Below are 27201 nucleotides of genomic sequence, written 5' to 3' on the forward strand. Positions count from 1 at the left end.
CAAACTACGGCCCCTGGGCTGAATACATGCAAAGAACATTTGTGTTGCTGCAGAGAGTCTCCCCCTTTGGGGTCTTCTTGTGTGAATCAGAGGGGGCAAGAAATTCCAACTTGGGGGTCTGCTTCAGCCTCCTGGTGTGGGGCTTTGGGCGAAGGCTGGAGGGAAGTGCTGCTGGTGGCGAAGAGCTGGAGGACCTTGTTCCAGTGGGACTGCATCGTGGCCTGGAACTGGCTGACCATGTCAGCTCGCTGAGCTTCCAGGCACTGGTACTTGGCCTTGCCCTCCTGCAGGTCTTCCCTGTGCTTGGACAGTCTATGCTCCTACTCCTCAGTGAGGTGCTTCTGCTGAGCCTCCTTCTTGGTCAGATCCAATTTGAACTGAACCAGCTGTTTTGCCAACTCTTTCTCCTGGTGGCTGCTTAGCTCCAACAACTGCTTCCTGCTGGGGCCCTAAAGAGCCGAGGTGGGGAGGCGAGGGGTAGCTGGGTGGGGAGGGGCAAGTGGAGGTCATTGAGACACCCCTTGACGTGAGTGACATCGCGTTGGCCGCACCCACCCAGTCACATGACCATCTAACTACACCCACCCAGCCAGTAATTAGGCAGATTATATTAATGGTCCGTGGGATTTAAAATTATGAATTTAGTGGTCCCTGAGATCCGAAAGGTTGGTGACCCCTGCACTAGATGGACCTTCTTAGGACAGGGGATCTGTAGCATTCCCTGCCTCTCCACTCTGGTAGAGTGTATAGATATGACTGGAAGAATGAAGGAGTTGATGTTCTACAACTCCTTCATTCTTCATCATGGGGCTGAGTCTTCTGAGAATTACATTTTAATCCTTTGCTAAGACACTTCACCCATGCCCTGGACTCCTTGGCTTAAAACAAACAGAGACAAATCTCAAAATTTTGGGGATTGGAAAGAGAGTTAAAAGTTTTCTGGAGCTTGGATTGTTTGAGAAGTTACCTAACTCTAACGTTTGGCCAAACATCTCATGATCATGGCCCAAAGCTGCAGATAGCTGAACGACCCAGGCCTCTAATTTTCCCTGGTGTTCCCTGCAGTCCATTTGTGATCTTGTTATTTGCGGTATGTATTTATTTATTTACTCAGATGGCTGGAGAAAACTCTTCTGGAAATGAGCTCTTTTTCAAATGTTTGCTTGAAATTATGAAAACAGATGACCTCCGCTTCAAAGAAGCAAAACGCAAGGGGGAAAAAAAGAAAGTGAACGGATGCCACAGTCAAAGTGGAAAGAATTTGACCTACTCTGGGACAGCTCTTTAACGCCTGCACCGCACCGGTAATCTCTTTGATCCAGCTTTTCATGTCTTCAGGGCTGTAGGCCTATCAGAAAAGAAAAAGGGAAAACATACCATCCAGAACACTGTGAATTTAAATTCATGGACATTTTCTGACAAATTATTTCCCTTTTTAAATCTGAAAAAGTCTGCTTCACATTCATTTACAGTTGGACCCATTAAGTTCTGCACAAGTCAGAAACATAGAGGCGCTTCTGGGTTGAAAGCAGGGATGCTATTCAGCAGGTTCTGGAGAACTGGTAGCGGAAAATTTGAGTAGTTCGGAGAACCGGTAAATGGGCTGGCCCCAGAGTAGGGTGGGAATGGAGATTTTGCTGTATCTTTCTCCCAGGAGTGGGGAGGGAACGGAAATTTTGCAGTATCCTTCCCCTGTCTCACCCACCAAGCCAAACCACCCCCACCAAGCCACGCCAACAGAATGGGTAGTAAAAAATTTTGAATTCCACTAGTTGGAAGGATTAGCTGGTGACATCGCTGTTGCCTGGGGGGGACGCCCAGTTGGGGGCTCCTTTCATTTCCCTGGCAGGAGCTGGAGTAAAGGATGGGAGCTCAACCCCTCCCCATGGCAGCACTTGGGTTTCGAACGTAGGTTTGCTAAACTCCATCTCAGTGTCCTAACCACACTATTGAACCACTAGGTCTCCAACCTTGACTATTCTAAAACCTAACAATTCCACAGTTCAGAATTATTATTTTTTTATAACCTTGGAATTGTTGACTTCTCTTCAATTGTGGCATCTCTTAAGGAACCTAAAAGGTGGGTAGAAATATCCAGAAATATTTTACAAGAAGAGTTCTCCACTCCTCTGAATACAACAAAATACCTTATGCCACCAGACTTGAAATCTTAGGTTTAGAAAACTTAGAACTCCGCCGTCTTCGACAGGACCTGTGTTTAACTCATAGAATCATCTATTGCAATGTCCTTCCTGTTAAAGACTACTTCAGCTTCAATCACAACAATACAAGAGCAAACAATAGATTTAAACTTAATGTTAACCGCTTCAATCTTGATTGCAGAAAATATGACTTTTGTAACAGAGTTGTTAATGCTTGGAACACACTACCTGACTCTGTGGTCTCTTCTCAAAATCCCCAAAGCTTTAACCAAAAACTGTCTACTATTGACCTCACCCCATTCCTAAGAGGTCCGTAAGGGGCGTGCATAAGAGCACAAGCGTGCCTACCGTTCCTGTCCTATTGTTTTCTTTCATTATATCCAATTAATATAGTTATTGCATGCTTACGCTTATATATATATGCTTATATATTATATAGTTACTTTCATGCTTATGCTTATATATACTGTTGTGACAAAATAAATAAATAAATAAAATAAAATAAAAAAGTGAGGAAAGGCCCTTTCTAAAACTTTCTCCTCAATTGTCAACGTCCTACGTAAATTCTGGACACTATGAAAAGATCCACCAGAGGGCAGATATGAGATTTGGAACTAAAGATATGTATATAAATCTCACTTAGCAAAAATGCAGATCTTGCTAGATTCTGATAAATACTTTTTTTTCCAAAACATAGAAGTGGTTAATCTAACAGCATTTTGCCCTCTGGATGAACTCTGTCTTGATTAATATCTGGGAGGAAATATCCTGAAGTTTTAAAAAGCCCTTAAAATGTATCTTTTTGCAAGTCCTTTATGAAGCTCATACATCTGGTTGTAATTGCTTGATGCTGATATTAATAGCTGTAGGAAATGTCTTGTTTTGGTTACTTTACCGTTTTCTGTTGATAGTAGCTGATATTGTGAAGATTGAATGCTGAAGTGTATTATATTGTATCGATTTACAGTACTGCATTTAGCCGTAAGCACACACACTAAATTAAAATTAACAGGATCACTATAGTACTAGGACTATAAGCCATGCAAGGTCAACAGAAAACCCCACGGGTGACTAATAACTGGCTGTTTGCATTTAAATTGATTGCTTGAGTGCCCAGAAAATAAATAAGTATATACAAGCTAGACGAGAAAAGACAAAAAAGAAAAATGAAATAAAAAACGAAAAAAGAAGAAAAAACAACAACAGGATCACAACTAAAATATTCAGGGAATGGAACTATTTTTGCTATTCTGATTCTTCCTCCCCCCCAGCTGATGTATAGGAATTTTCTTTGACTCCATTGGCTGAGAATTCTATACTCGGGTTAAAGATTAACCTGAGATTCCATACTCAGGTTAAAGCAGGTGTGGGATTCATCCAGTTCAGGCCAGTTCAGGCGAACCGGATGCTAATTTTTACATCTGGTTTGCTAAACTGGTAGTTGCAAGGACTGGCTGGCCCACCCACCCCGCCCCTCCCTTTCCTGGAGTCTCCACGCGGCCCGTTTTGGATGCCAGGTAAGCGCAGGGCCCACACAGAGGCTCTGGGAGGGCAAAGAACAGGCCTACTGGAAGTTTTGCAAGTCCAGAAATGGGCCTGTTTCCGGCCTCCGGAGCCCGGGGGAGCCTGGGGAGGGTGAAAATATGAGGTAGGATTAGTAGGCCACACCCACTATGGCCACACCTGCCTAGCAACTGGGCAGAGAACTGGTTGCTAAAATTTTTGAATCCCACCCCAGGTTAAAGACAATTGCTGCAACCAGCAGAGACAAGGTTAAGCGAGACCAGGAACAGCCCATCTTTCTTATCCTGGAAGCCACGACTGATTTGTTGGGGTACAGTCAAGTGTCTCTAGAGACCTTCCATGGATAGTGGAGGGTGTACCATCTTCATCTCAAGGGAGGAGATGAAGGAGAAGGATTCTTTTGCAGGAGAAGGATACTGCAAAATCCCCATTCCCTCCCCACTCCTGGGGGAAGGATATTGCAAAATCAACCATTCCCACTCCATTCTGGGGCCAGCCAGAGGTGGTATTTGCCGGTTCTCTGAACTACTCAAAATTTCCGCTACCGGTTCTCCAGAACCTGTCAGAACCTGATGGATTTCACTCCTGCTTCAGTCGATGGCTCCACTATATACTTTAATCCAGGGGTATCCAAACTTTGGCAAGTTTAAGACTTATGGGCTTCAAATCCAAGGCTGGCTGAGGAATTCCGGGATTTGAAGTCCACAAGTCTTAAAAGTTGCCAAATTTGGAGAGCCCTGCTCTAATCAAAAAGAAGTCAAGGCTCATGTAGCTGAAAATCACAGGAATAGAAGTCTAACCAAAATACATCCTCTTGCAGAACCATGGTCTTCCTCAAACAGATGGGAGCCACGCTCTCTTGCACAACTGCTCTCCGCACAGTTGTTTACCCAGTAAACAAAACACAGCCAACCGTAACTCCTGGACAGGTGCAACCCACCCACCCCCCCGCCAACGCCCCGGCAATCTGCATTGCAAATGTCATTCTTAAAATCTTCTGTACTTACTCCGTTGATTATGCTCTTCCCTTCCAAATCATTCACATAAAAATTCACATTTAGATGGGTATACCTATTGGTATCCTGCACAATTTTCCTTCCGCGGAATTGGGTCATTGCAAAGGACCAAAGGTTGCTGACCTCCACTTGGATTTCCTACTCTTTAAAGCACCCACAGAGAGTGCAAATGAAAGAAAATAGCCAGGCAGGACATTTTCTGTAGGGTGTTTTTTTGGAGAAAAATAGGTAAAGCTTTTCGGGGTCTCTTCAAGCTACATGTTTTGTGCGATTATAAGTCCACACATCAAAAGAAAAAAACTAGGGGTGACATGATTGTTAAAAAAATCTCACTTTTTCCCCATTGACTTTGCTCAGTAAGCTCAAACTGCCCAAGGAGCTGCTGATTCAGTTCTACAGAGGAATTATTGAGTCTGTTATTTGCACCTCTATAACTGTCTGGTTCGGTTCTGCAACCCAACAAGAAAAACACAGACTTCAGAGGATCATTAGAACTGCAGAAAAAATAACTGCTACCAACCTGCCTTCCATTGAGGACCTGTATACTGCACGAATCAAGAAGAGGGCCGTGAAAATATTTACAGATCCCTCACATCCTGGTCATACACTGTTTCAACCACTACCCTCAAAACGATGCTATAGAGCACTGCACACCAGAACAACTAGACACAAGAACAGTTTTTTCCCGTCACTCTGCTAAACAAATAATTCCCTCAACACTGTCAAACTATTTACTGAATCTGCACTACTATTAATCTTCTCATAGTTCCCATCACCAATCTCTTTCCATTTATGACTGTATGACTATAACTTGTTGCTGGCAATCCTTATGATTTATATTGATATATTGACCATCAATTGTGTTGTAAATGTTGTATCTTGATGAACGTATCTTTTCTTTTATGTACATTGAGAGCATATGCAGCAAAGACAAATTCCTTGTGTGTCCAATCACACTTGGCCACTAAAAATTCTATTCTATTCTATTGTCGGAAATTCTTATTATTCTTATTTTTAATCCTAATCCTAGCGTACCCCTATACCCCTATCCTTACTCCTATCCCTAAACTCAGACCTTCAACAAAGCATGGGCACCAAACATACACCTGGACAACTCCTTTGGTGTTTGACTCTATTTCTGCCCCACCTTGACACCTTGACTTCGTATGATTCTAAGGCAGGGGTGAAATGCTCCCCGTTTTGGACAGGATCGGCTGTGCGATCCTGCGCAGGCTGCACTGGCTACCTGTGGTTTTCCGAGTGCAGTTCAAGGTGCTGGTTACCACCTTTAAAGCGCTCCATGGCATAGGACCGGGATATCTTCGGGACCGCCTTCTGTTACCACATGCCTCCCACCAGCCGGTACGCTCCCATAGAGAGGGTCTTCTCAGGGTGCCGTCAGCCAAACAGTGTAGGCTGGCGACCCCCAGGGGGAGAGCCTTCTCTGTGAGGGCACCTACCCTCTGGAATGGGCTTCCCCCAGGACTTCGACAGCTTCCTGACCTCCGGACCTTTGACCGCGAGCTGAAGACGTATTTATTCTTCCGAGCAGGACTGGCTTAAATAGGGTTTTTAAATATGGATTTTATTGGGGTTTATTTTATATTTTGTATTGTATTTTAAATTTTTAGGCCATATTGAATAAGTTTTTTAAAGAGTGTTTTTATTGTAATATATGGTATTATTTTATCTGCCTGTTCACCGCCCTGAGTCCTTCGGGAGAAGGGCGGCATAAAAATTAAATAATAATAACAATAATAACAATAATAACAATAATAACAATAATAATAATAATAATAATAATAATAATAATAATAATAATAATAATAATAATAATCCAGTAGCAATGGTGGCGGGTGGTTCGGAGAACCAATAGCAAAAATCCCCCCGCTGCCCATGTCCACCCAATCGCCCGCTTGCCGCTTCTTTTAAAAAAAATGCTTTTAAAAGGTAAAAAAAAAAGAGGCTCTGACGATCACAGCTGAGCCGCCTGATCGTCAGAGCCTTTTTTTTTACTTTTAAAAGCATTTTTTGCAACCTATTCGGCCGAATAGGTTGTAAAAAAATGTTTTTAAAATTAAAAAAAAAAAGATTGCGTGCCACAGCTGATTCCCACCCCTCCTTGCACTGTTCCACTTACCCCATGCCTCCTTTTGGCGTGCAATGCGCACCTGTGCACACCTCGCATTTGGTGTGTGGTGCGCAGCACAGCACGCATGCGCAGCCAGCAAACCGGTAGTAAACCAGTTCAGATTTCACCACTGTTCTACAGAGGAATTATTGAGTCTGTCATTTGCACCTCTATAACTGTCTGGTTCGGTTCTGCAACCCAACAAGAAAAACACAGACTTCAGAGGATAATTAGAACTGCAGAAAAAATAATTGCTACCAACCTGCCTTCCATTGAGGACCTGTATACTGCACAAATCAAGAAGAGGACCGTGAAAATATTTACAGACCCCTCGCATCCTGGACATAAACTGTTTCAACTCCTACCCTCAAAACGACGCTACAGAGCACTGCACACAAGAACAACTAGATACAAGAACATTTTTTTCCCGAAGGCCATCACTCTGCTAAACAAATAATTCCCTCAACACTGTCAAACTATTTACTGAATCTGCACTACTATTAATCTTCTCATAGTTCCCATCACCAATCTCTTTCCATTTATGACTGTATGACTATAACTTGTTGCTGGCAATCCTTATGATTTATATTGATATACTGACCATCAATTGTGTTGTAAATGTTGTACCTTGATGAACGTATCTTTTCTTTTATGTACACTGAGAGCATATGCACCAAGACAAATTCCTTGTGTGTCCAATCACACTTGGCCAATAAAAATTCTATTCTATTCTATTCTATTCTATTCTAAGCCATTCTTCGAATCCGAAGAGAGAGAATATGATGTGTGGAGAAACACACGGCTAAGCTACCGTCATCAACTGCATTTGCAAAAAGCCCCTAAAGCTTTCTTAGAAGAGAATAATGAAAGGTTGAAGGATGGGGATTTGCTCATCACTCCAAAAATAGAAAAGAGGAATGGGGAAGGGGTGGGGGCCAGAGGGATGGCAGTAACATTCTGCTTAATTAGTGCATTATAACTCAGTTATGTTTCCCATGTCAGTCACCACGCAAATATGCAACCCTGGTTCCCAGCAGGCTGTCATTTGGGTACGGCTTGTAAAACATTGTCCAAATTCCAAAAGTGTCTTGGGGAGACAGGCGTGAGTTAGCTCCAATTAATTCAAAACAAACCTGTTTGCAGTTTGCAAATTTCCAAAGACGACTTTAGCTGTCGCAGATCTTGGACAGCCATTGATTGCCATTCAGATATTCACAATATCTTTTCTCATCTGAGAAATGTTGAGAGAGTGTGCTCTTGGTTGCTGATGGTTTTCAAGAAAAAGGGGGACAACCATTTGTCTGGGATGGAAATAAGGACTCCTGCCAGGGGTGAAATCCAGCAGGTTCTGACAGCTTCTGGAGAACTGGTAGCGGAAATTTTGAGTAGTTCAGAGAACCAGCAAATACCACCTCTGGCTGGCCCCAGAGCGGGGTGGGAATGGAGATTTTGCAACATTCTTCCCCTGGAGTGGGCAGGGAATGGGGATTTTGCTGTATCCTTTCCCTGGAGTGGGGAGGGAATGGAGATTTTGCAGTATCCTTCCCCTGCCATGCCCACCAAGCCACACCACGCCCACCAAGCCATGCCGACAGAATCGGTAGTAGAAAAATTTGAATTTCACCGCTGACTCTTGCCTAGGGCAAGGGGCTGGACTAGAAGACCTCTGAGGCCCCTTCCAGCCCTATGACTCTATGAATTTCAGGCAATGGTGCTTAAAAAGAATGCAAGATGTTCTTGACCGGAAGATATTGCATCTCTTCAGAATTCTTCTAGACAAGCACCCTATAGAATTATCTTGAAAAGTTTGCATTGATTTTTGAGAACAATTCTAGTGTCTCAATAAAGGAGAATATTTGTAGCTCAGGGTTCAAATGAGGGGGTCCTTGGTGCTCTCTGAGTTTGTTTGTTTTCTTGCAGATGTTTCCTTACCCAAATTAGTTACCCAGTTTGGGTAGCGAACCATCTGCAAGAAAACAACCAAGCTCTGAGAACACCCCTTCATTTCTAGTGTCTGCAAAACGCTTTCTCCCAGTTGCACACAACTCTTAAGTTTCCTAATATCTGATGCTTCCTAAATGTCATCCCAACCAGGAGTGAAATGCTCCTGGTTTGGACTGGATCGCTTGATCCGGTAGCGATGGCGGTGGGTGGTTCGGAGAACTGGTAGCAAAAATCCCTGCCCCACCCACTGCCCATGCCTAGCTGAGCCACGCGACCATCAGAGGGTTTTTTTTAACTTTTAAAAGCATTTTTTCTTCGGCCGAAAAAATGCTTTTAAAAGTTAAAAAAAAAGCCTCTGATGATCGTGCGGCTCAGCTGGGATCGTCAGAGCCTTTTAAAAGCATTTTTTCTACAATCTCTTTGGCCAAAGTGGTTGTAGAAAAAATGCTTTTAAAAGGCTCCTCTGGCAATCCCAGCTGAGTTGCCTGATCGTCAGAGGCTTTTTTTTCCTTTTAAAGGCAAAAAAAAATGCTTTTAAAAGAAAACAAAAGTCTCTGATGATCAGGCAACTCAGCTGGGATCGTCAGAGCCTTTTAAAAGCATTTTTTCTACAACCTCTTCGGCCGAAGAGGTTGTAGAAAAAATGCTTTTAAAAGTAAAAAAAGAAAAAAGTTAGCCACACCCACCCAGTCACATTACCCACCACCACCACCAAGCCACGCCTACAAATTTTAACAAATTTTACCACTGGTCCCAACGCACCTGAAAAGCAATTCTGTCCCCCACCTATCTGGGGAAAGCTCTCCTTAACACAACCTTCACACACAAATTCCCATGTTTATGGCTGTCTTTCTGCACCTGTACAAATAACTTTCATTGCGAACATGATGAAACGGAGAAGTGAAACTGTGGCAATAGCGGGATTCTCGCGCTTCACTAGGCTCCCTGGGCTAAAATGGGCTGTGTATTAAGTCTCACCTCGTTTACCCTTTCCGCTTGACAGCCTGTCAACAAAGCAACCTGCTTGGCAGGGGAAGAATGCTTTCAACTGTCAAAAGCTAAATTTGATGACCTCGCAAACTAAATTAAAAAAAAATGCGGCCTCTTCTACTAGGAATCCATTTTTTTTAAACACGCAAAGATTTACCAAATTTCTGAGAAACCAGGTGACTTTCAGAACCTCTGAAACATTCAACCAGATAAACCTGCTAGGAAGTTCTACAGGTGGTCTTCTAAAATGCACAGCATCCTGAACAGATGGGCATATATAAACCAGACCCCGATCACTGGAAAGGGGTTGGAAGCCCAGTCTTGTCCTTTCTTAGAGCCACATTTTTAACAGATTAAGAGTTGGAAGGGACCTTTTAGGTCATCTAGTCCAACCCCCCGCCCAAGCAGGAGACCCTACACCATTTCTGACAGATGGCAGTCCAGTCTCTTCTTGAAAGCTTCCAGGGATGAAGCTCCCACAACTTCCGAAGGAAACTTCTGTTCCATTGGTTGATTGTTCTCACTGTGAGAAATTCAAAATTCCTCCTTATTTCTAGATTGAATCTCTCCTCCTTCAGTTTCCATCCATTAGTCCTTGTCTGGCCTTCGGGTGCTTTGGAAAATAGCTTGACCCCCTCCTCTCTGTGGCAACCCCTCAAACATTGGAAGGCTTCTATCATGTCTCTCCTGGTTTTTCTCTTCACTAGGCTAGCCATGCCCAGTTCCTGCAACCGTTCCGTCGTATGTTTTAGCCTCCAGTCCCCTAATCATCCTGGTTGCTCTTCTCCTCATTTAGAACATCTTGTCTTCTAAATGTGGAATACCTTCAACTTCCTGTTCTTTAGGAAGACTGATTATTCTGCAGGGCCTTTGAATTCTAGTGAGAGGGCAGCCTTGTAATTAGCTGGCTAGTGGATTTGCGTATACTGTTTGTGAGTATCTGGGAATTTTTGTTTGATTTTCAACCATCCTGAAGTAGAATTATATCTACTTCAAGTAGATATAGAATCTTCAAGTTCAATCATTCTGCAATGTGCAGGGGACCACAGAAATAATTTGTTAGAGATGACTGTCCAGCTTCTTCCACATCTGGAATACTGCAACCAATTTTGGTCACCATACTACAAAAACACGTTGAGACTTTGGAAAAAGACCAGAGAACAGCAACTAAGATGATCAAAGGCCTGGAGACTAAAACATATGAAGAACAACTGCAGGATTTGGGTTTGGCTAGTCTAGAGAAAAGAAGGTCTAGGGGGGACATGATAGCATTATTCCAGTATTTGAGAAGTTGTCACAAAAAGGAAGGGGGGGCAATTTATTTTCCAAAGCACCAGAAGGCAGGACAAGAAACAATGGATGGAAACTAATCAAGGAGAGAAGCAACCTGGAATTGAGAAGCAAGTTCCTAAGAGTGAGGATAATTAACCAGTGGAACAGTTTGCCTCCAGAAATCGTAGGCACTCCATCACTGGATGTTTTTATCTGAAAACATGTTATTATGTTTTTATACTCACTTATCTGAAATTGTACAGGTTCTCCTGCTTGAGCTAGGGGCTGGACTAGACGATCTCCAAGGTCCCTTCCAGCTCATTCATTCATTCATTCTACTTTATTCATTCTATTCTTGTGAGCCTCAGAGGTGGAAAACTGGTGTCCATAGGCAACAGTAACAGAGTTGGAAGGGAACTTGGAGGTCATCTAGTCCAACCCCCTGCTCCTGCAGGAAACCTAGATAGACTGTTCCTCTGTTATACAAATTTTCCTATCAAGAGGTTTTTCTTTTTCTTTTAATTAGACAGTGTAGGTTGGGACTTATAGTGTAAGTTGGGACGCGGTGGCTTAGTAGGTAAGACGCTGAGCTTGTCGATCGAAAGGTTGGCAGTTCAGCGGTTCGAATCCCTAGGGTGAGCTCCCGTTCCTTGTCCCAGCTTCTGCCAACCTAGCAGTTCGAAAGCACGTAAAAAATGCAAGTAGAAAAATAGGGACCACCTTTGGCGTTTTGTGCGCCTTTGACGTTGAGTCATGCCGGCCACATGACCACGGAGACGTCTTCGGACAATGCTGGCTCTTCAGCTTTGAAACAAAGATGAGCACTGCCCCCTAGAGTCTGGAACGACTAGCATGTATGTGCGAGGGGAACCTTTACCTTTAAATTGTAACCATTATTTTTGGTCCTAGATACTATGACTATGAAAAATAGGTCTTGAATACCTTCCTTGTAGCTCTCCTTTATGTACCTGAATATGCCTATCAAATAGGAGTATAGAAAATGTTGTAGGGATAAAATGCAATTATTGACATAATTACTTCAGGTCTTATGGAAAACCAGTAAGAAAATAATCATAAACCTCATGGCTAGAAATGCTTCTAAGGTGGGGGGGGGAAGCTTAACCTTGTAGAACTGTTAGGATCCGCTAATCCAAAAAGAAAGAAAGAAAAACCAGAAACAAGAGTTGAGAGGTTAATATAATTCTTCCAGTCTGGTGGTTTTGTTTTTTTTTGGGGGGGGGGCAGACTTCAGGTTCCAATTCCGATACTTTTCATGTATGGTCAGAGATGTTTGAGTGATCACAAATTCAAAAAAGAGGGAATATGTAGTCCTTCTTTAATTGCTGGACTACAAATCCCAACACCCAGCATCATTGGTCCTGCTAAAAGTTATAGTTCAGCAACATCTGGAAGGTTCACAATTTGCAACGTTTTTGGGAAGAAGGCTTAAACAACTTCCAAACGATGGAAATTTGCAAGACCCTGTTCCATATATCGTCATATATATATATATTTTACCTGGATGTAGAAGGTCCGGTAGCTTGTTATAATTTCGAAGAGATTATCCCTCATTAGAAGGTCACTTGAAAAAAAAGAAAGAAAGAAGTATTAACCTTAAACGTAATTGCATATACCAGGGATATTTTTTTTCTGAATGCCAGTTTCTCTAAAGAATTAATTCAATATTAATAAACTGAAATTGGAATTGGTGGCTGTGCTTAGCGTTGTTTTTGAGATTCTTATTGGGATGATTCTTCAGCTCAAGAAAGCCGGAGAAGCCAAATAAAAGGCCTTAATGAGACAAACTATATCACGACTGTGTCTTGTCCTCATGGAGGACAAGTTCAGGTACCTGAGCCGAGGTGGCGCAGTGGTTAGAGTGCAGTACTGCAAGCTACTTCTGCTGCCTGCCGGCTGCCTGCAATTTGGCAGTGTGAATCTCACCAGGCTCAAGGTTGTCTCAGCCTTCCATCCTTCCGAGGTGGGTAAAATGAGGAGCCAGATTGTTGGGGGTAAGAGGCTGACTCTGTAAACCACTTAGAGAGGGCTGCAAAGCATTGTGAACGGTATATAAGTGTTGTGGCTCCAGCCCCCGAACCTGGCCCCATGCCCAAAAGTGACTCTGAGAATGAAGGGGAAGGGCCGGTAAGGCTTACCTCAGAAGCACTGATTCCTTTGGCCCGGCTCCAGGAGCCAGAACTAGGCCAGTCAGAGGACGTAATGAGGCCGACATCCCCTGATTCCTCCCTTCCTCAGGCTACGCCTACAAACGCAGCTGATAACCATACTAATCAAGCCTGGACCGACCCACGCTTCAGAAGATTAGAGGGGCAGCATCATCAAACGGAAGGGTGGGGCAGGAGCCCCACCCCACAGGATATATAAGGAGCTTTGGGACTGCTCTCACTTCTACAGGAAGCAAATTAGCTGAACCGTCGAAGTGAGCTGAAGTCTTAATCTGTTTGAACTTCTTGGCAGGCAGCTGCGTTTCTCAGCCAGGATTGATAGCAGCCGTGTAACGAGGCCAGCTCGTTACTCCAAAGTGAGGACGGAGACAGAACAATAAGTCTAAGTGCTATTGCTATTGCTACCTCACAAAGCCTGAAAGGTAAAATCTCCTTCAAGTCAAACCTGACTATTAGTGACATCCCCTTCATGCCACTTGCTTGGCTACAAAATAGAAGCTTCCTTCTTCCGTGCCTTTCCTTAAGCTACAGTGGTGCCTCAGGACTCAACTGCTTTGAAACTCACTGAATTTAGTACTCAACACATTTTGACGTGAATATTTTGTCCCGGAACTCATTGTTTGTTTGGCACTCAACACACAATCTAGAACTTGTTGGTCTTGGCTGCCTTGTGATTCACTATATTATTCCTTATGGGGAAAAATTTGTTCGATAATCATGGTTTTTGGTACTTATCACACCTCCCACAACCAATTAACAAGTACCAAGGTACCATTGTACTTAAAAAAAAAAAAGCACTCCACAGAATTACCTTGAAAATTATCTCCCAGCTTTCCCCAAAACTATTTTGCAGACTAGCATCCCTGGTTTCATCCATCCATCACTAGCAACGTAATCTGAGTACCATGACGTGGTGTCATGGTCGCTCTAACTGAGATGATGGAATGCAAACAAACCAAAGCAGATCATCATCTGCCAATAAATTACTATTAGTCATCCCATTGTTCCCACACCCATCTCCTCCCACTTATGACTGCATGACTGTAACTTTGTTGCTTGTATCCTTACGATTTATATTGATTGCTTCCTAGTATGGTTTGATTGCTTATTTGTACCCTATGTCTATCATTAAGTGTTGTACCTTATGATTCTTGATGAATGTAACTTGTCTTTTTATGTACATTGAGAGCATATGCACCAAGGACAAATTCCTTGTGTGTCCAATCACACTTGGCCAATAAAGAACTCTTATCTGTCTATCATTCTAAATACTGACCCATTCCATAAGCGATTTGGCAGCACAAATGCCAATACTAAGCTAAAATGCCCGAATATAAAGAACACTCCTACCCAGATTTGACGAGACATTCATGAGTCTTCAGAACATCCTTCAGAAGGATTGACCGCAAAGGCTCTTTATCCTGACAAGATAAGCAAAACCATCAAGGCAGTGCACAATTAGCCAACAGGTGAGAACAGATACTGTGTGGGTTGGAAGGTAGATGAAAAGCCAAGAATAAAATTTCTAAATGACTCACTATTCAAGCAAATTTCTAACGTGGGCAATACTCTTTGGACAAAGTTTTTTGATGTTTGTTGTATCATTTTTTGCACGTCGTACTCACTGATGCAAGCATCTGACATATTAAAACTGATAAATAAGGGTGACAATGTCAGACCTGCCACCACTTAAACCTCTAGATAGAAATTCGGAAGTTGTGGAAGCTTCATCACTTGAGACTTTCAAGAAAAGATTGGACATTTGTCAGAAATGGTGTAGAGTCTCCTGCTTGAGCAGGGGGTTGGACTAGATGACCTGTTAGGTCCCTTCCAACTCTGTTAATCTGTTAGTAAATGATCCTTGGCTCCATTTTTGCTGAGAAAGGTATGTATTATTAGAAGTCAAGTGTATTACAGTAATGAATAGCCAGAACTGAGAATCACATGCCAAAATCCCTAAGTACAACTTTTCCCTCCCTTAACTGCCTCCCATCGCTGACCCCTCTCCCCTCCATGACCAATCAGGTTCAGGCAAGATTTTTTCAGAACGGTCAGTTCAAGCGTAGGTTGGTATGTAGCTGCCTTCTTCTCCCAGCCGGATGACCTTGAGGCAGCGTCTTGGGGAGAATATAGCAGTTACTTTCATTTTCCCCCAAGCAGTCCCCAGTCCCCCTCCCATCCACCCTCCCCAGAGTTCATAGCAGACTGTCACTGCATGGTAACGAAGCACAAGCAAGCGTAAGGTGGCAACAGAGAGTCACATTTGTGATAAAAGAAGAGGCAGCCGAGTTATTGCCCAAATAATAATAATAATAATAATAATAACAACAACAACAATAACAACAACAACAGAGTTGGAAGGGACCTTGGAGGACCCCCCGCCCAGGCAGGAAACCCTACACCATTTCAGACAAATGGTTATCCAACGTTTTCTTAAAAATTTCCAGTATTGGTGCATTCACAACTTCTGGAGGCAAGTTGTTCCACTGATTAATTGTTCTGACTTTCAGGAAATTTCTCCTTAGTTCTAAGTTGCTTCTCTCCTTGATTAGTTTCCACCCATTGCTTCTTGTTCTACCTTCAGGTGCATTGGAGAGTAGCTTGACTCCCTCTTCTTTGTGGCAGCCCCTGAGATATTGGAACACTGCTATCATGTCTCCCCTAGTCTTTCTTTTTATTAAACTAAGCATACCAAGTTCCTGCAACCGTTCTTTATATATTTTAGCCTCCAGTCCCCTAATCACCTTTTTTGCTCTTCTCTGCACTCTTTCTAGAGTCTCAACATCCTTTTTACATTGTGGCGACCAAAACTGGATGCACTATTCCAAGTGTGGCCTTACCAAGGCATTATAAAGTGGCACTAACACTTCACGTGATCTTGATTCTATCCCTCTGTTTATGCAGCCCAGAACTGTGTTGGCTTTTTTGGCAGCTGCTGCACACAGCTGTGCACTTCAAAGTTTCCTGCTGGAGATTTACAGCGATGCTTCTATGGGTTTGGAATTCCTTTTTTGCATCTAAACACACCACTAAAAAGGCTTCTACCTCCAAGTAAAAGGTGAGGATGTCTATGGAGATTCTTGGTCATCCAGGTCATGATTGTCCCAAAGGGGCTTTTTCAAGAGGCAACTGAACTTTCTGGTTTTCCTTTGAAGATGTTTTGCTTTGGTTTTTCTTTGAAGATATTTCGTTTCTCATCCATGAAGCTTCTTGGGTGAGAAACGAAACATCTTCAAAGAAAAACCAGAAAGTCCAGTTGCCTCTTGAAAAAGCACCCTTGGATAAAAGTGAGGACATATATATAATTTTTATCTATCTTCATCTTTAATCTTTTATTGATTATACTGCAGTTTCTTTGATTGTTGTGAGCCATCCAGATTCATTAAAAGTCAGGCAGGCAGCACACTAGCTATATAACTGCTGTTAGGAAGATTGAAAGTTACTCTTTATTATACTTTCTTTTTTCTTTTCTCCTTTTTTCGTTTTCTTGCTTTTTCACTTTCCTATTATGTTTTCCTATTTCTCTTATTTTTCACTTAAAATTTGTGTTGTATTTACTCTGCGGAAAATGATTTTTATTAAAGACTTTTTTCCACAAAATAAAAATGATACAAACATTTAAAATAATTTCAATAATTAATTTTAATAAAAATTATTTCTGTGAAGGGGTGTCAAGCAGTATACAAGTTTAATAAAGTATTAGTATCTATTGTTTTGTTTTAGCAAGTCAGATGATATAGCTTGGAAATGCATTAAGTCTGGGGGATTAAAAATAATTTCCTCACAAATAACAAATGAATTAAATTCTTGTCCCTAAATGTGGGACAAAAAAACTGTCAGGTCAGAAAATGAATCTTTGTGAGTTTTGTGCAACAGAGAAATGTGACTTCTTGCTAAGTGTCTTCAATTACAACTTTGAAACATAATATTTGCATTTTTTTTCAACAATAGTGTTTTGCTTCATTTTCTTTTCACAATAAATTTTGGGGTTCGTTGTTTTTAAGCGTTAACTTGTTTTACTGCGATGGCTTTATTTAAGACCAGTTTAGTGTTCTCTTACAGACCTACTAGTAGTTCTTACAATTATGCTAAGCGGGTGATTTTCTTGGCTTTGATTCAGTCTGTTGCACAAATCCACTTGCAGAGGTTACTCACAATGGTTTACGGATTAGCAAGTTATGAGAATCCAGCCTGCTGAATCACCAAACCACAATTAAGCAGTCCTGTCTTTGCATCCTTTAGGAACTTAATCACTGACAGAGAAAGAGAATGTAGAATAATCTCTTCCAAATATTATATTACTTTTTTCTCTAAAACAGTGATTCTCAATGTTTTCTTCATCATGGCCATGGACTATCAGGACTTAATTCAAGATTTAAATCGTAACATTTTTTCAAGCCTTCGTGGACCCTCTGTGATGACATCACGTCCCGTCCCCCCCCCCAGATATCCATGGACCAGAGAAGCTGGCTGAGGAACTCTGGGAGTTGAAATCCACAAGTCTTAAAGTGGCCAAGGTTGGAGACCCCTGCTCTAAAACAACATTAAGATCTGTTCACAAGATCTTGAAGAAACTTAAAAACTTCTGAGGTATCAGCATTACTTTTAACCCCTATCTGCCCTAATCTGATTTTACCACTGCAGTCCTAGGATAAATATCCTTCTTTGGTCTCAAAATGCAATTTACTTAAGCAGAACATGGAGAATACCTCTTCCTGATTCTAAGGGAGAGAACTTACAGCCATCTTCTCTGCGGATATCAAGGAAGAGAGGCAATGAGACCAAATATCATATCTCAAGACTTAAAATGGACACCTAACATGAATGTTCTTCCTGTGCCAACTCAGAAAGCTCAAAGTGCCCAAAGAGCTGCTGATTCAGTTCTAAAGAGGAATTATTGAGTCTGTCATCTGCACCTCCATAACTGTCTGGTTTGGCCCTGCAACCAAACAAGAGAGACACAGACTTCAACAGAGAGTTAGAACTGCAGAAAAAACAACTGCTGCCAACCTGCCTTCCATTGAGGACCTGTATACTGCACGAATCAAAAAGAAGGCTGTGAAAATATCTACAGACCCCTTGAATCCTGGACATAAACTGTTTCAACTTCTACTCTCAAAACGACGCTATAGGGCTCTGCACACCAGAACAAGACACAGGGTTAATTTTTCTCCCGAATGCCATCACTCTGCTAAACAACTAATCCCCACAACACTGTCAAATTAACTACTAAGACAGTATTACTATTCTTCTTCTCATCCTTACTAGTGCCTATCTCTTCCCACTTATGGCTATATCCATGTTGCTTGTATCTTTACAACTTGTATTGTTTTTATTGTTTCCTAGTACGATTTGATTGCTTATTAGTATCCTATGACTATCACGAAGTGTTGCATCTTATGATTCTTAATGAATGTATTTTTTTATGTACCCCGAGAGCTTATGCACCGAAGACAAATTCCTTGTGTGTCCAATCACACTTGGCCAATAAAGAATCCAATTCTAAATCACAGCTTTGAAAGGTCTGGATTGTTTACCTGCTCGCATTTGAAATAATTGACAGAAATTTCATCCAGCATGAAGTAACGGCGTTTCCAGCTCTTTCTCTGAAAGGCAAAAAAGAATCCCTTTTAAAAGCTTTTCAATTGTTCTTCCAAATACTCCATGTAATACAGATGCTGAGAATGGGGCTCTTAAGAACCTTGGCTTTTATGTTCGTGTGGTGTGGTAGAAGATCCAACTTCAGCTGCAGGTTGATGGCTGCCATCTTAAATGTCTGTAGAGATTCTCAGTTGTGCAAGTCATGGTTGTCCCAAAGGTGCTTTTTCCAAAAGGCAAATGGACTTTCTTGTGGTTGTTTTTTCTTTGAAAACGTTTTGCTTCTCATCCAAGAAGTGAACTGGACAAGAACAGTTTTTTCCCAAATGCCATCACTCTGCTAAACAAATAATTCCCTCAACACTGTCAAACTATTTACTAAGTCTGCACTACTATTAATCTTCTCATCGTTCCCATCACCCATCTCCATCCACTTATGACTGTATGACTGTAACTTTGTTGCTGGCAATCCTTATGATTTATATTGATATTGATTATTTCCTGACTGCTTATTTGTACCCTATGACTATCTTTAAGTGTTGTACCTTATGATTCTACATGAACATATCTTTTCTTTTATGTATGCTGAGAGCCTATGCACCTAGACAAATTCCTTGTGTGTCCAATCACACTTGGCCAATAAAAAATTCTATTCTATTCTATTCTATTCTATTCTACTCTATTCTATTCTATTCTAAAAATGTTTTCAAACAAAAAAAACAAGGAAGTCCAGTTGCCTTTTGGAAAAAGTATCTTGGGGGCTGCCATCTTAACTTTTTGTTACCACACCCTGCAGACATACACACACACACACACACACACACACACCCTTTAACCAAGTGATGGTGACTTCAAATCCACCTCCAGATGAGAGATTTCTTCTCCAAAGGAAAGCCAAAGCCCCTGCCCACATATCCATCACATGGTTCAATCAATCCACTGTCCCAACTGGAGATGCCTCCCAGTCACTTCATTCCAGGTGCAGGCTGAACGTCCTTGACTCCCAGAGAAAAGAATGTTGTTATGGCTAAATAACTCTACCAACTCCCTGCAAACCTCCCCCCTCCCCCATTTTCCGACAGCACTAAGCGTGGCAGCCCTGAAGATCGAAAGACAAAGATGGCCTCCAGGGCTGACAGATTCAGAAGCCCCATTCGCAAGATGCAGGCAGCACGCGAAACCATACCCCTCTTCAGTCCATGGAAAAACCTCCTTCCATGGAATTTGTCCCTGGCGCCCAAACTGGGGGCCGCTGAACTGAGATATTGTTGACATTCCAGGTTCCTAATCTGCAGCTTTCCCTCCTGTCTCCCAAGGTCATTCCCGCACACCATTTTTACCTCCTGTTGCAGAAAAAAATCCTCTCTTGTTTTTCCTGCTTTCTTCTTCCTTTTCCAAGGAGTAAAAATAGTACTGGACTTACAACCATTTGTTTAGTAACTGTTCGGAGGTACAAAGGCACTGAAAAATGACTTTACACCACTGTGGCAGCATCCCACTGACTCAGGGGTGGATTCTACTTATCTTTACTACCGGTTTGCAATGGGAGCGCACGCATGCGCAGAAGCCACTTGATGACATCGGGGTGGCGGGATGGGGAGGATGGAGTCTCCCGCCGGTTTTAATACCAGTTCTATAGAACCGGACCGAACTGGGAGCAACCCATATGTCAGTTTTGGAAGGCAATTTTCTTTTTGCTTCTTAATTGCCACATATTTTAGCTGGGGAAGTTGGAAGGGGGTTGTTGTTAGAGCGGTAGAAAGTTAGTCATAACAACATTCCGTATTCAAGGACTTTTGCCTGCGTTTGATGTAGACTGCCTGAAGATTGTATCCAATTGAGTATGAAGAGTTGATTGGACAATGTGATGAACTTGTGGGTGTGGGGCAGGGCTGTGAACTGTCAGTTGGGTGTGGAAAACCTGGAAACTTTCAGTTTTGGGTTTTCCCAGCTGTGCCAACATGACATCTCTAATAAATTGGAACTTTGGGGAACCTCAAGCCCCAGAGCTTTATTTCGTAGGGGGTGTTCCTTGGAACCCTGATCAGATGATCATAATTTGGATGCTTGGCGATCAGCTCGTAATTTATGACAGTTGCAGTGTGTCCCAGGGCCATGGGATCATCTTTTGCAAACTTCCGCCAAACGAAGTCCATGGTGAAGCCAGATTCACTTAGTAGCTGTGGGAACTGGTTCATACTTACGACCATACCTGTGTCCCCAAGTTTATGGGATCTCCTTTTGTGACTTTCTGATGAGCAAAGCCAGATGCACCTAACAATCGGGTTACCCACTTATCAACTGCAGTGGCTCATTTAACAACTATGGCCAACAGGTTGGGGCAAAACTCCCTGAAGAAATGCCTTGCTTAGCAATGGAAATATTGGGAACAACTGCGGTCCTAAGTCGAGGACCACCTGTATTTTCATTTTTTTTCCTTTCCCCTCAGAACCTTTTCCTAACCACATCCCTTGAAACGATCTCCTCATCCAACAACTATCCAGAGAGATAAAACGAGAGTCACCAAAGACGAGTCATAACGACCACTTACTACATTCCCCTGCTTCACACAGTAGCCGCTCTTGAGGACTAGCGGTCCCACCGGGGTTTTGGTAGCGGGGTTGTAACTCTGGGACCGCTTCAACAAAGGGTGAGACGAAAGCTCGTGGCCTTCAGAGCCATCGCCTCCATTCTGTGAGGGAAAAAGGAAAAGGGAAGAAAAGTTCCAGTTAGACTAGAGCAGGGGTCTCCAACCTTGGCAACTTTAAGCCTGGCGGACTTCAATTCCCCAGAATTCCCCAGCAAGCTTTGCTGGCTGGGGGATTCTGGGAGTTGAAGTCCGCCAGGCTTAAAGTTGCCAAGGTTGGAGATCCCTGGACTAGAGCAGCTGTCAGCCTCCACTCCAATCCTCATATAATTCTGTACAATTTATATTCAGTAGTTAGACTGTAATTAGATTGTCTTTGTGTAATGTAAAATAGTTTAAGGATGTAAGATGTATCACTGCCTAAGGGAAGAGGGCCCTTTAAGAGTGTCGTCTGACATAACAGAAAGGGGAGGGGACATTGATGCTTTGAATTCAACAGGAATGTTAGAGCGTGGACTTTCAACGGACATTGCATTCCTGAGATGATTTACAGCCAGAGACCTGCGGAAGAAGATTACCATGGGAGGCCGAGAAGGAGCTAGCATTGGACCAGACCTGCTGGCCTCTTGGGGAGGAGAGGGACTAACGAAGGGATATGGAATGTTAGCCATATTTTGTCTCAGATTCAACTTTATACTGCTGCAGTCATGATGTATTTAGTAAAAGTACTTTTCTTTATTTGCAAATGAAGCCAAGGTGTATTCTTTCCTAAATATAATCAGAGGCAGCCTGACAGCACCCATGAAAATTTGCTAGGTGAAATGGAGCAGTAAAAATAGACTAGCAGAAATTGGGCAATTTCCAAAAATATGTATTTGCATCACTGCCTAAACTTCTATATTTGCGATACCAGAACTCTCTCTTTTTTTGGTGGGGGCAGAAGGTTTTCAAAGAAAGCTTAACCAAACTTTTATTGCATATTTCTCTGTACTTCACAGTCTGCAGCCGCCGCCAAAAAAGCCAAATGCAATCCTAAATTGCATTAACAGAGGGATTCAGTCAAGATCACGCGACGTACTAATACTCCTCCATAAAGCCTTAGTAAGGTCACACCTAGAATACTGCATCCAGTTTTGGTCACCGCACTATAAAAAAGATGTGGAGACTCTGGAAAGAGTGCAGAGAAGAGCAACAAAGATGATTAGGGGCCTGGAGGCTAAAACATATGAAGAACGGTTGCAGGAACTGGGCCTGGCTAGTCTAGTGAAGAGAAGGACCAGGGGAGACAGGATAACAGTCTTCCAATATTTGAGGGGCTGCCACAGAGAGGAGGAAGGGGATCAAGCTATTCTCCAAAGAACCCGAAGGCCAGAGAGGAATAATGGATGGAAATTGATCAAGGGGAGATTCAACCTGGAAATAAGGAGGAATTTTCTGACAGTGAGAGCAATCAACCCATGGAAGTCGTGGGAGCTTCATCACTGGAAGCTTTCAAGAAGAGACTGGACTGCCACCTGTCAGAAATGGTGTAGGGTCTCCTACTTCGGTGGGGGAGGGTTGGACTAGATCAGCGGTCACCAACCGGTGGTCCGCGGACCACTGGTGGTCCTTGAGAAAATTTTGATGGTCCCCAGAAAAATTATTTGCATTTTTTATATTGCACTAAATCAGGGGTCCTCAAACTACGGCCGCTGGGCTGGATATGTGTAATGAACGCTTGTGTTGCTGCAGAGAGTCTCCCCCTTCAGGGTCTTTTTGTGTGGATTGGGGTCTGCTTCAACTTCCTGGTGTGGGGCTTTGGGCAAAGGCTGGAGGAAAGTGCTGCTGGTGGCGAAGAGCCAGATGACCTTGTTCTAGTGAGACTGCATCATGGCCTGGAACTGGCTGAACATCTCAGCCTGCTGAGCCTTGAGGCGCCGATACCTGGCCTGGCACTCCTGCAGGTCTTCCCTCTGCTTGGAAAGCCTATGCTCCTAGTCCTCAGTGAGGTGCTTCTACTGAGCCTCCTTCTCGGTCAAATCCAATTTGAACTGAGCTGTTTTACCAACTCTTTCTCATGGTGGCTGCTTAGCTCCAGCAACTGCTTCCTATTGGGGCTCTAAGGAGCCCGAGCAGGCAGGAGAGGTGTGGGTAGGAGGGGAGGGGAGGGTCAAGTAGGGATCGGTGAGGTGCCCCTCGATGTGAGTGACATCAACTTGGTCATGACCACCTAGCCACACCGACCCAGCCGGTCATTAAGCAGATCATATTAGTGATCCACGGGATTTAAAATTATGAATTTAGTGGTCCCTGAGGTTGGGGACCCCTGGACTAGATGACTTATAAGGTCCCTTCCAACTGTGTTATCCTGTTATTCCCATTTCATTTGTAGACTTTGGCAAGACGAATTCACCTCTCACGATCCCTTCGTCTTTCCCCAATATCTCATCTACTTTTAATTTACTTTAAATTACAACGAAGTAACAACAACAACAACAAGGCAGAATAGCTAAGGATATTAATGCTCTTCTTTTGCTAGTACTATCTTCTTTCAACCACAGCTCCATGAACAAACATCATCATGCTCATTAAATTAATCCAAGCTCGCTAAATTATTCCAAGAAAACATATTTCTTCAGTGCCAGGGCGTGCAAGTGCCAATCCCAAATTGCTGTCATTCCTGGAAAAGATGGGTGAGGCCCCTACAGTCTTTATAAAGGTAGCCACCTAATGCTTGTTTTTAATACCATAAAAGAGGAAATGCTGAAATACATTGACGAATAATCTTAGTTGCTCTATTTAATCTGTTTAATTACTTGATATATTTTAATTAAACTTTATTTAATATAGCCTTTTTTTCCTGGCCCTACCTTCCTCATGATTCTCTCTCTTCCACACTTTTTTGAAGTGCAACCCTAAGGCCAAGTGAAGAAAGCCACGAAATGTCCCTCCTTGACTTAGATGAAGGCTAACTTTTATTTCTTCTTACCTAAAACGGCTTTTCCATGAAGAGGAACCATGAGGAGCATCAAGAACGTGAAGATGGTGGCCACAACCACAAGAACAAATTACTATCTCCCTGTGCAACATGTGCTGTAAACCAAATGGAAGGGTTTCCAGTGAGGACTTGTAGCGGCCATTTTGTCTTTTTCTAACCTGCTCCGGTGGACATCTTTGCTTCCCTTATAGCAGTGTTTCTTCATCTTGACAACTTTAAGATGGGTGGACTTCAACGTCCAGAATTCCCCAGCTGGCATGTTATCTGGGGAACTCTGGGAGATGAAGTCCACCCATTTTACAGGTGCCAAGATTGAGAAATATGGTAATTGTTGTGTCTGCGCCCCCCAAGCCGGGGCCCCTGCCAGAAAGTGACTTGGAAAGTGAGGGGGAAGGGCCATCAGGACTTACCTCGGGAGCACCGGCTTCCCTGGCTCAGCTCCAGGAGCCAGAGGCAGGCCAGGTGGAGGAGATAACGAGGCCTCCGTCCCCTAACTCTTCCCCCCCAGGCCACGCCTCCAGACCCAGCTGATGGCAATCAGGCCTGGCTGGACCCTAGGTTTCGTAGGCAGGAGAGGTGGGAACAACAGAAGCAGGGGTGGGGCAGGCTTAGGAAGTGCTGAGTCATGGAGCCACACCCCACAGGATATTAAAGCAGCAAGGGCTGCTATGCCTCTTCGTAGCAGGCAAATCAACTGCTTGACTAGAGCTGAAGTACTGTTTGTTGACTCATCGGCATCAAGGGAGATAACAGAGAACTTGGCAGATGCTCGCTAGTTTGCTGCCAGAGCTGATAGTGCCAGCTAATTAAGCCATTGCTCGGACGGAGACGAGGGGGACAGAACAGTAATATAGCAACGTGCTGGAATTCACACAACCAGGAGTGGGCTTCAAAATTTTTAGCAAGGGGTTCTCTGCCCGGTTGCTGGGTGGGCATAGCCCTGTTGGGCATGGCCTGCACCACCTGGGGGGGGGACTTTTTGCCCTTCCCGGGCTCTGGAGGCTTTCCTTGAGCCTCTGGGATGGCAAAAACGGCCTCCCCAGGCTCTGGAGGCTGAACTTCTGGTAGAGCTGTTTTTCGCCCTCCCCGAGCCTCCGCACATGCCCTGCACTTACTTGCATCCAAAACAGGCCACATGGGGACTCCTGGGAGGGGAGGGGTGGGAGGGGCCAGCCAGCAGTGGGATTGGGGTTTCTCCAAACTGCACTTATCTTAGCTAGAGGTTCTCTCAAACCCCAGCAGCCCACTCCTGCACACAACATACCCAGAGTAATTATGGGACTGAAGAAGATGGTAGACTAACTTCAAAACTGCCTATTGTTCTCTTTTTTTGAGACCACCTTTCCATTTTTGACATCTCCTCTCTATTTTAACTTCTTTCTTGTAGTTTTATTTCTTTTTTTTTTCTTTTTCAGCCATTGTCCTTCTGGGAAACCAGAGCAACTCCGTGCATAGGACAAAAGAGTTTCTTTATTGTTGATCACCTATTTACAAGAATCTCACCAGACTGACTGTAATCTCTTGGGAAATGGAAGAGGAAGGCTCTTCCTCCTATGGAATGTCTCTTTTTACTCCTCCCTCTATACCAGGGGTCCTCAACCTTGGTCACTTTAAGACTCGTGGACTTCCTCCCAGAGTCCCTCAGCCAGCTTTGCTGGGAGTTGAAGTCCACAAGTCTTAAAGTGACCAAGGTTGGAGATCCCTGCTCTATACTACCATCACAGTAAGAAAAAAATGATCTAATATATAAACTATTAAAAAAATAGCTAGATAGATTCATACCATGTTTCCCCAAAAATAAGACCTCCCTGGATAATAAGCCCAATCGGGCTTCTGAGCACATGTGCTAAAATAAGCCCTCCCCGAAAATATTTAAACGCATGGGCAGCTGGTCCCCGCCAGGTAAAACGGCAAAAGGAGCCCCATCTTGCTCCACATGCCTCAAAATAATAAAACCTCCTTGAAAATAAGGCCAAGCTCTTATTTCAGGGTTCAAAAAAAATATAAGACAGGGTCTTATTTTTGGGGAAACATGGTAGACGAAGGGCAGTGAATTTACTAGATTAAAATCTATGTAGAAACTAAAGGTGGATTATACATTACATACCTTAAATCTATATTGTAATGATTATTAATAGATGAAAATGGATGGATACTGGATTAAGAGTAATTAATTGTATCAGCACCTTGTCCTCTATTATATAAAATTAAAAGTGAACTGCTTTCCAAACCAGTGTACAGAATAGTATGGCTTGCGTGAATTGATATTTTTCAGCAGAATAGATATGGTTAAATGTATTCTGTTGTTCAATGGGGAAAAAAAGCAGTTGTTTTGGTTTCTGGCTGCAGAATTGCCTTCCCGAAAACCTCATTTTTGCTAGGAAGCGAAGAATCTATTCAATCCTTTAGAGCTGCAGAGCCATGTGGGGAAAACCCACTGAAATCTGTAGTCAGAAGGGGATTAAATCAAGAGAGGAAGCAACATTTGCATACTTCTCTCTTCCACACTTCCAAGAATTAATCATGTTACTGCTAAGGATAAATACCCTGTTTTCCCCAAAATAAGACCCAACCGGAAAATAAGTCCTAGCATGATTTTTCAAGATGCTCATAATATCGGGCCTCTGTGGCTCCGACTGGTAAGACAGTCTGTTATTAACAGCAGCTGCCTGCAATTACTGCAGGTTCAAGCCCCACCAGGCCCAAGGTTGACTCAGCCGTCCATCCTTTATAAGGTAGGTAAAATGAGGACCCAGATTGTTGGGGGCAATAAGTTGACTTTGTATATAATATACAAATGGATGAAGACTATTG

At 43.0% G+C, this 27201-nt stretch overlaps 1 protein-coding gene across 5 annotated transcripts in view; it reads right to left on the reverse strand.

Moving 5' to 3' along the window:
* The window catches only part of PLEKHA2 (pleckstrin homology domain containing A2), a 115725-nt gene that overhangs the window by 3728 nt on the left and 84796 nt on the right, over positions 1-27201 (reverse strand). For all 5 annotated transcript variants that reach the window (XM_058194486.1, XM_058194488.1, XM_058194485.1 and 2 more), the window contains 5 exons: positions 21375-21515; positions 18763-18831; positions 14576-14646; positions 12558-12621; positions 1271-1348 (listed from right to left, as the gene is read on the reverse strand). In XM_058194486.1, the coding sequence (XP_058050469.1) occupies positions 1271-1348; positions 12558-12621; positions 14576-14646; positions 18763-18831; positions 21375-21515 (423 nt within the window). The remainder of the gene's footprint in view (positions 1-1270; positions 1349-12557; positions 12622-14575; positions 14647-18762; positions 18832-21374; positions 21516-27201) is intronic.

Source organism: Ahaetulla prasina, chromosome 9, assembly GCF_028640845.1.
Source record: "Ahaetulla prasina isolate Xishuangbanna chromosome 9, ASM2864084v1, whole genome shotgun sequence".
Taxonomy (NCBI): Eukaryota; Metazoa; Chordata; class Lepidosauria; order Squamata; family Colubridae; genus Ahaetulla; species Ahaetulla prasina.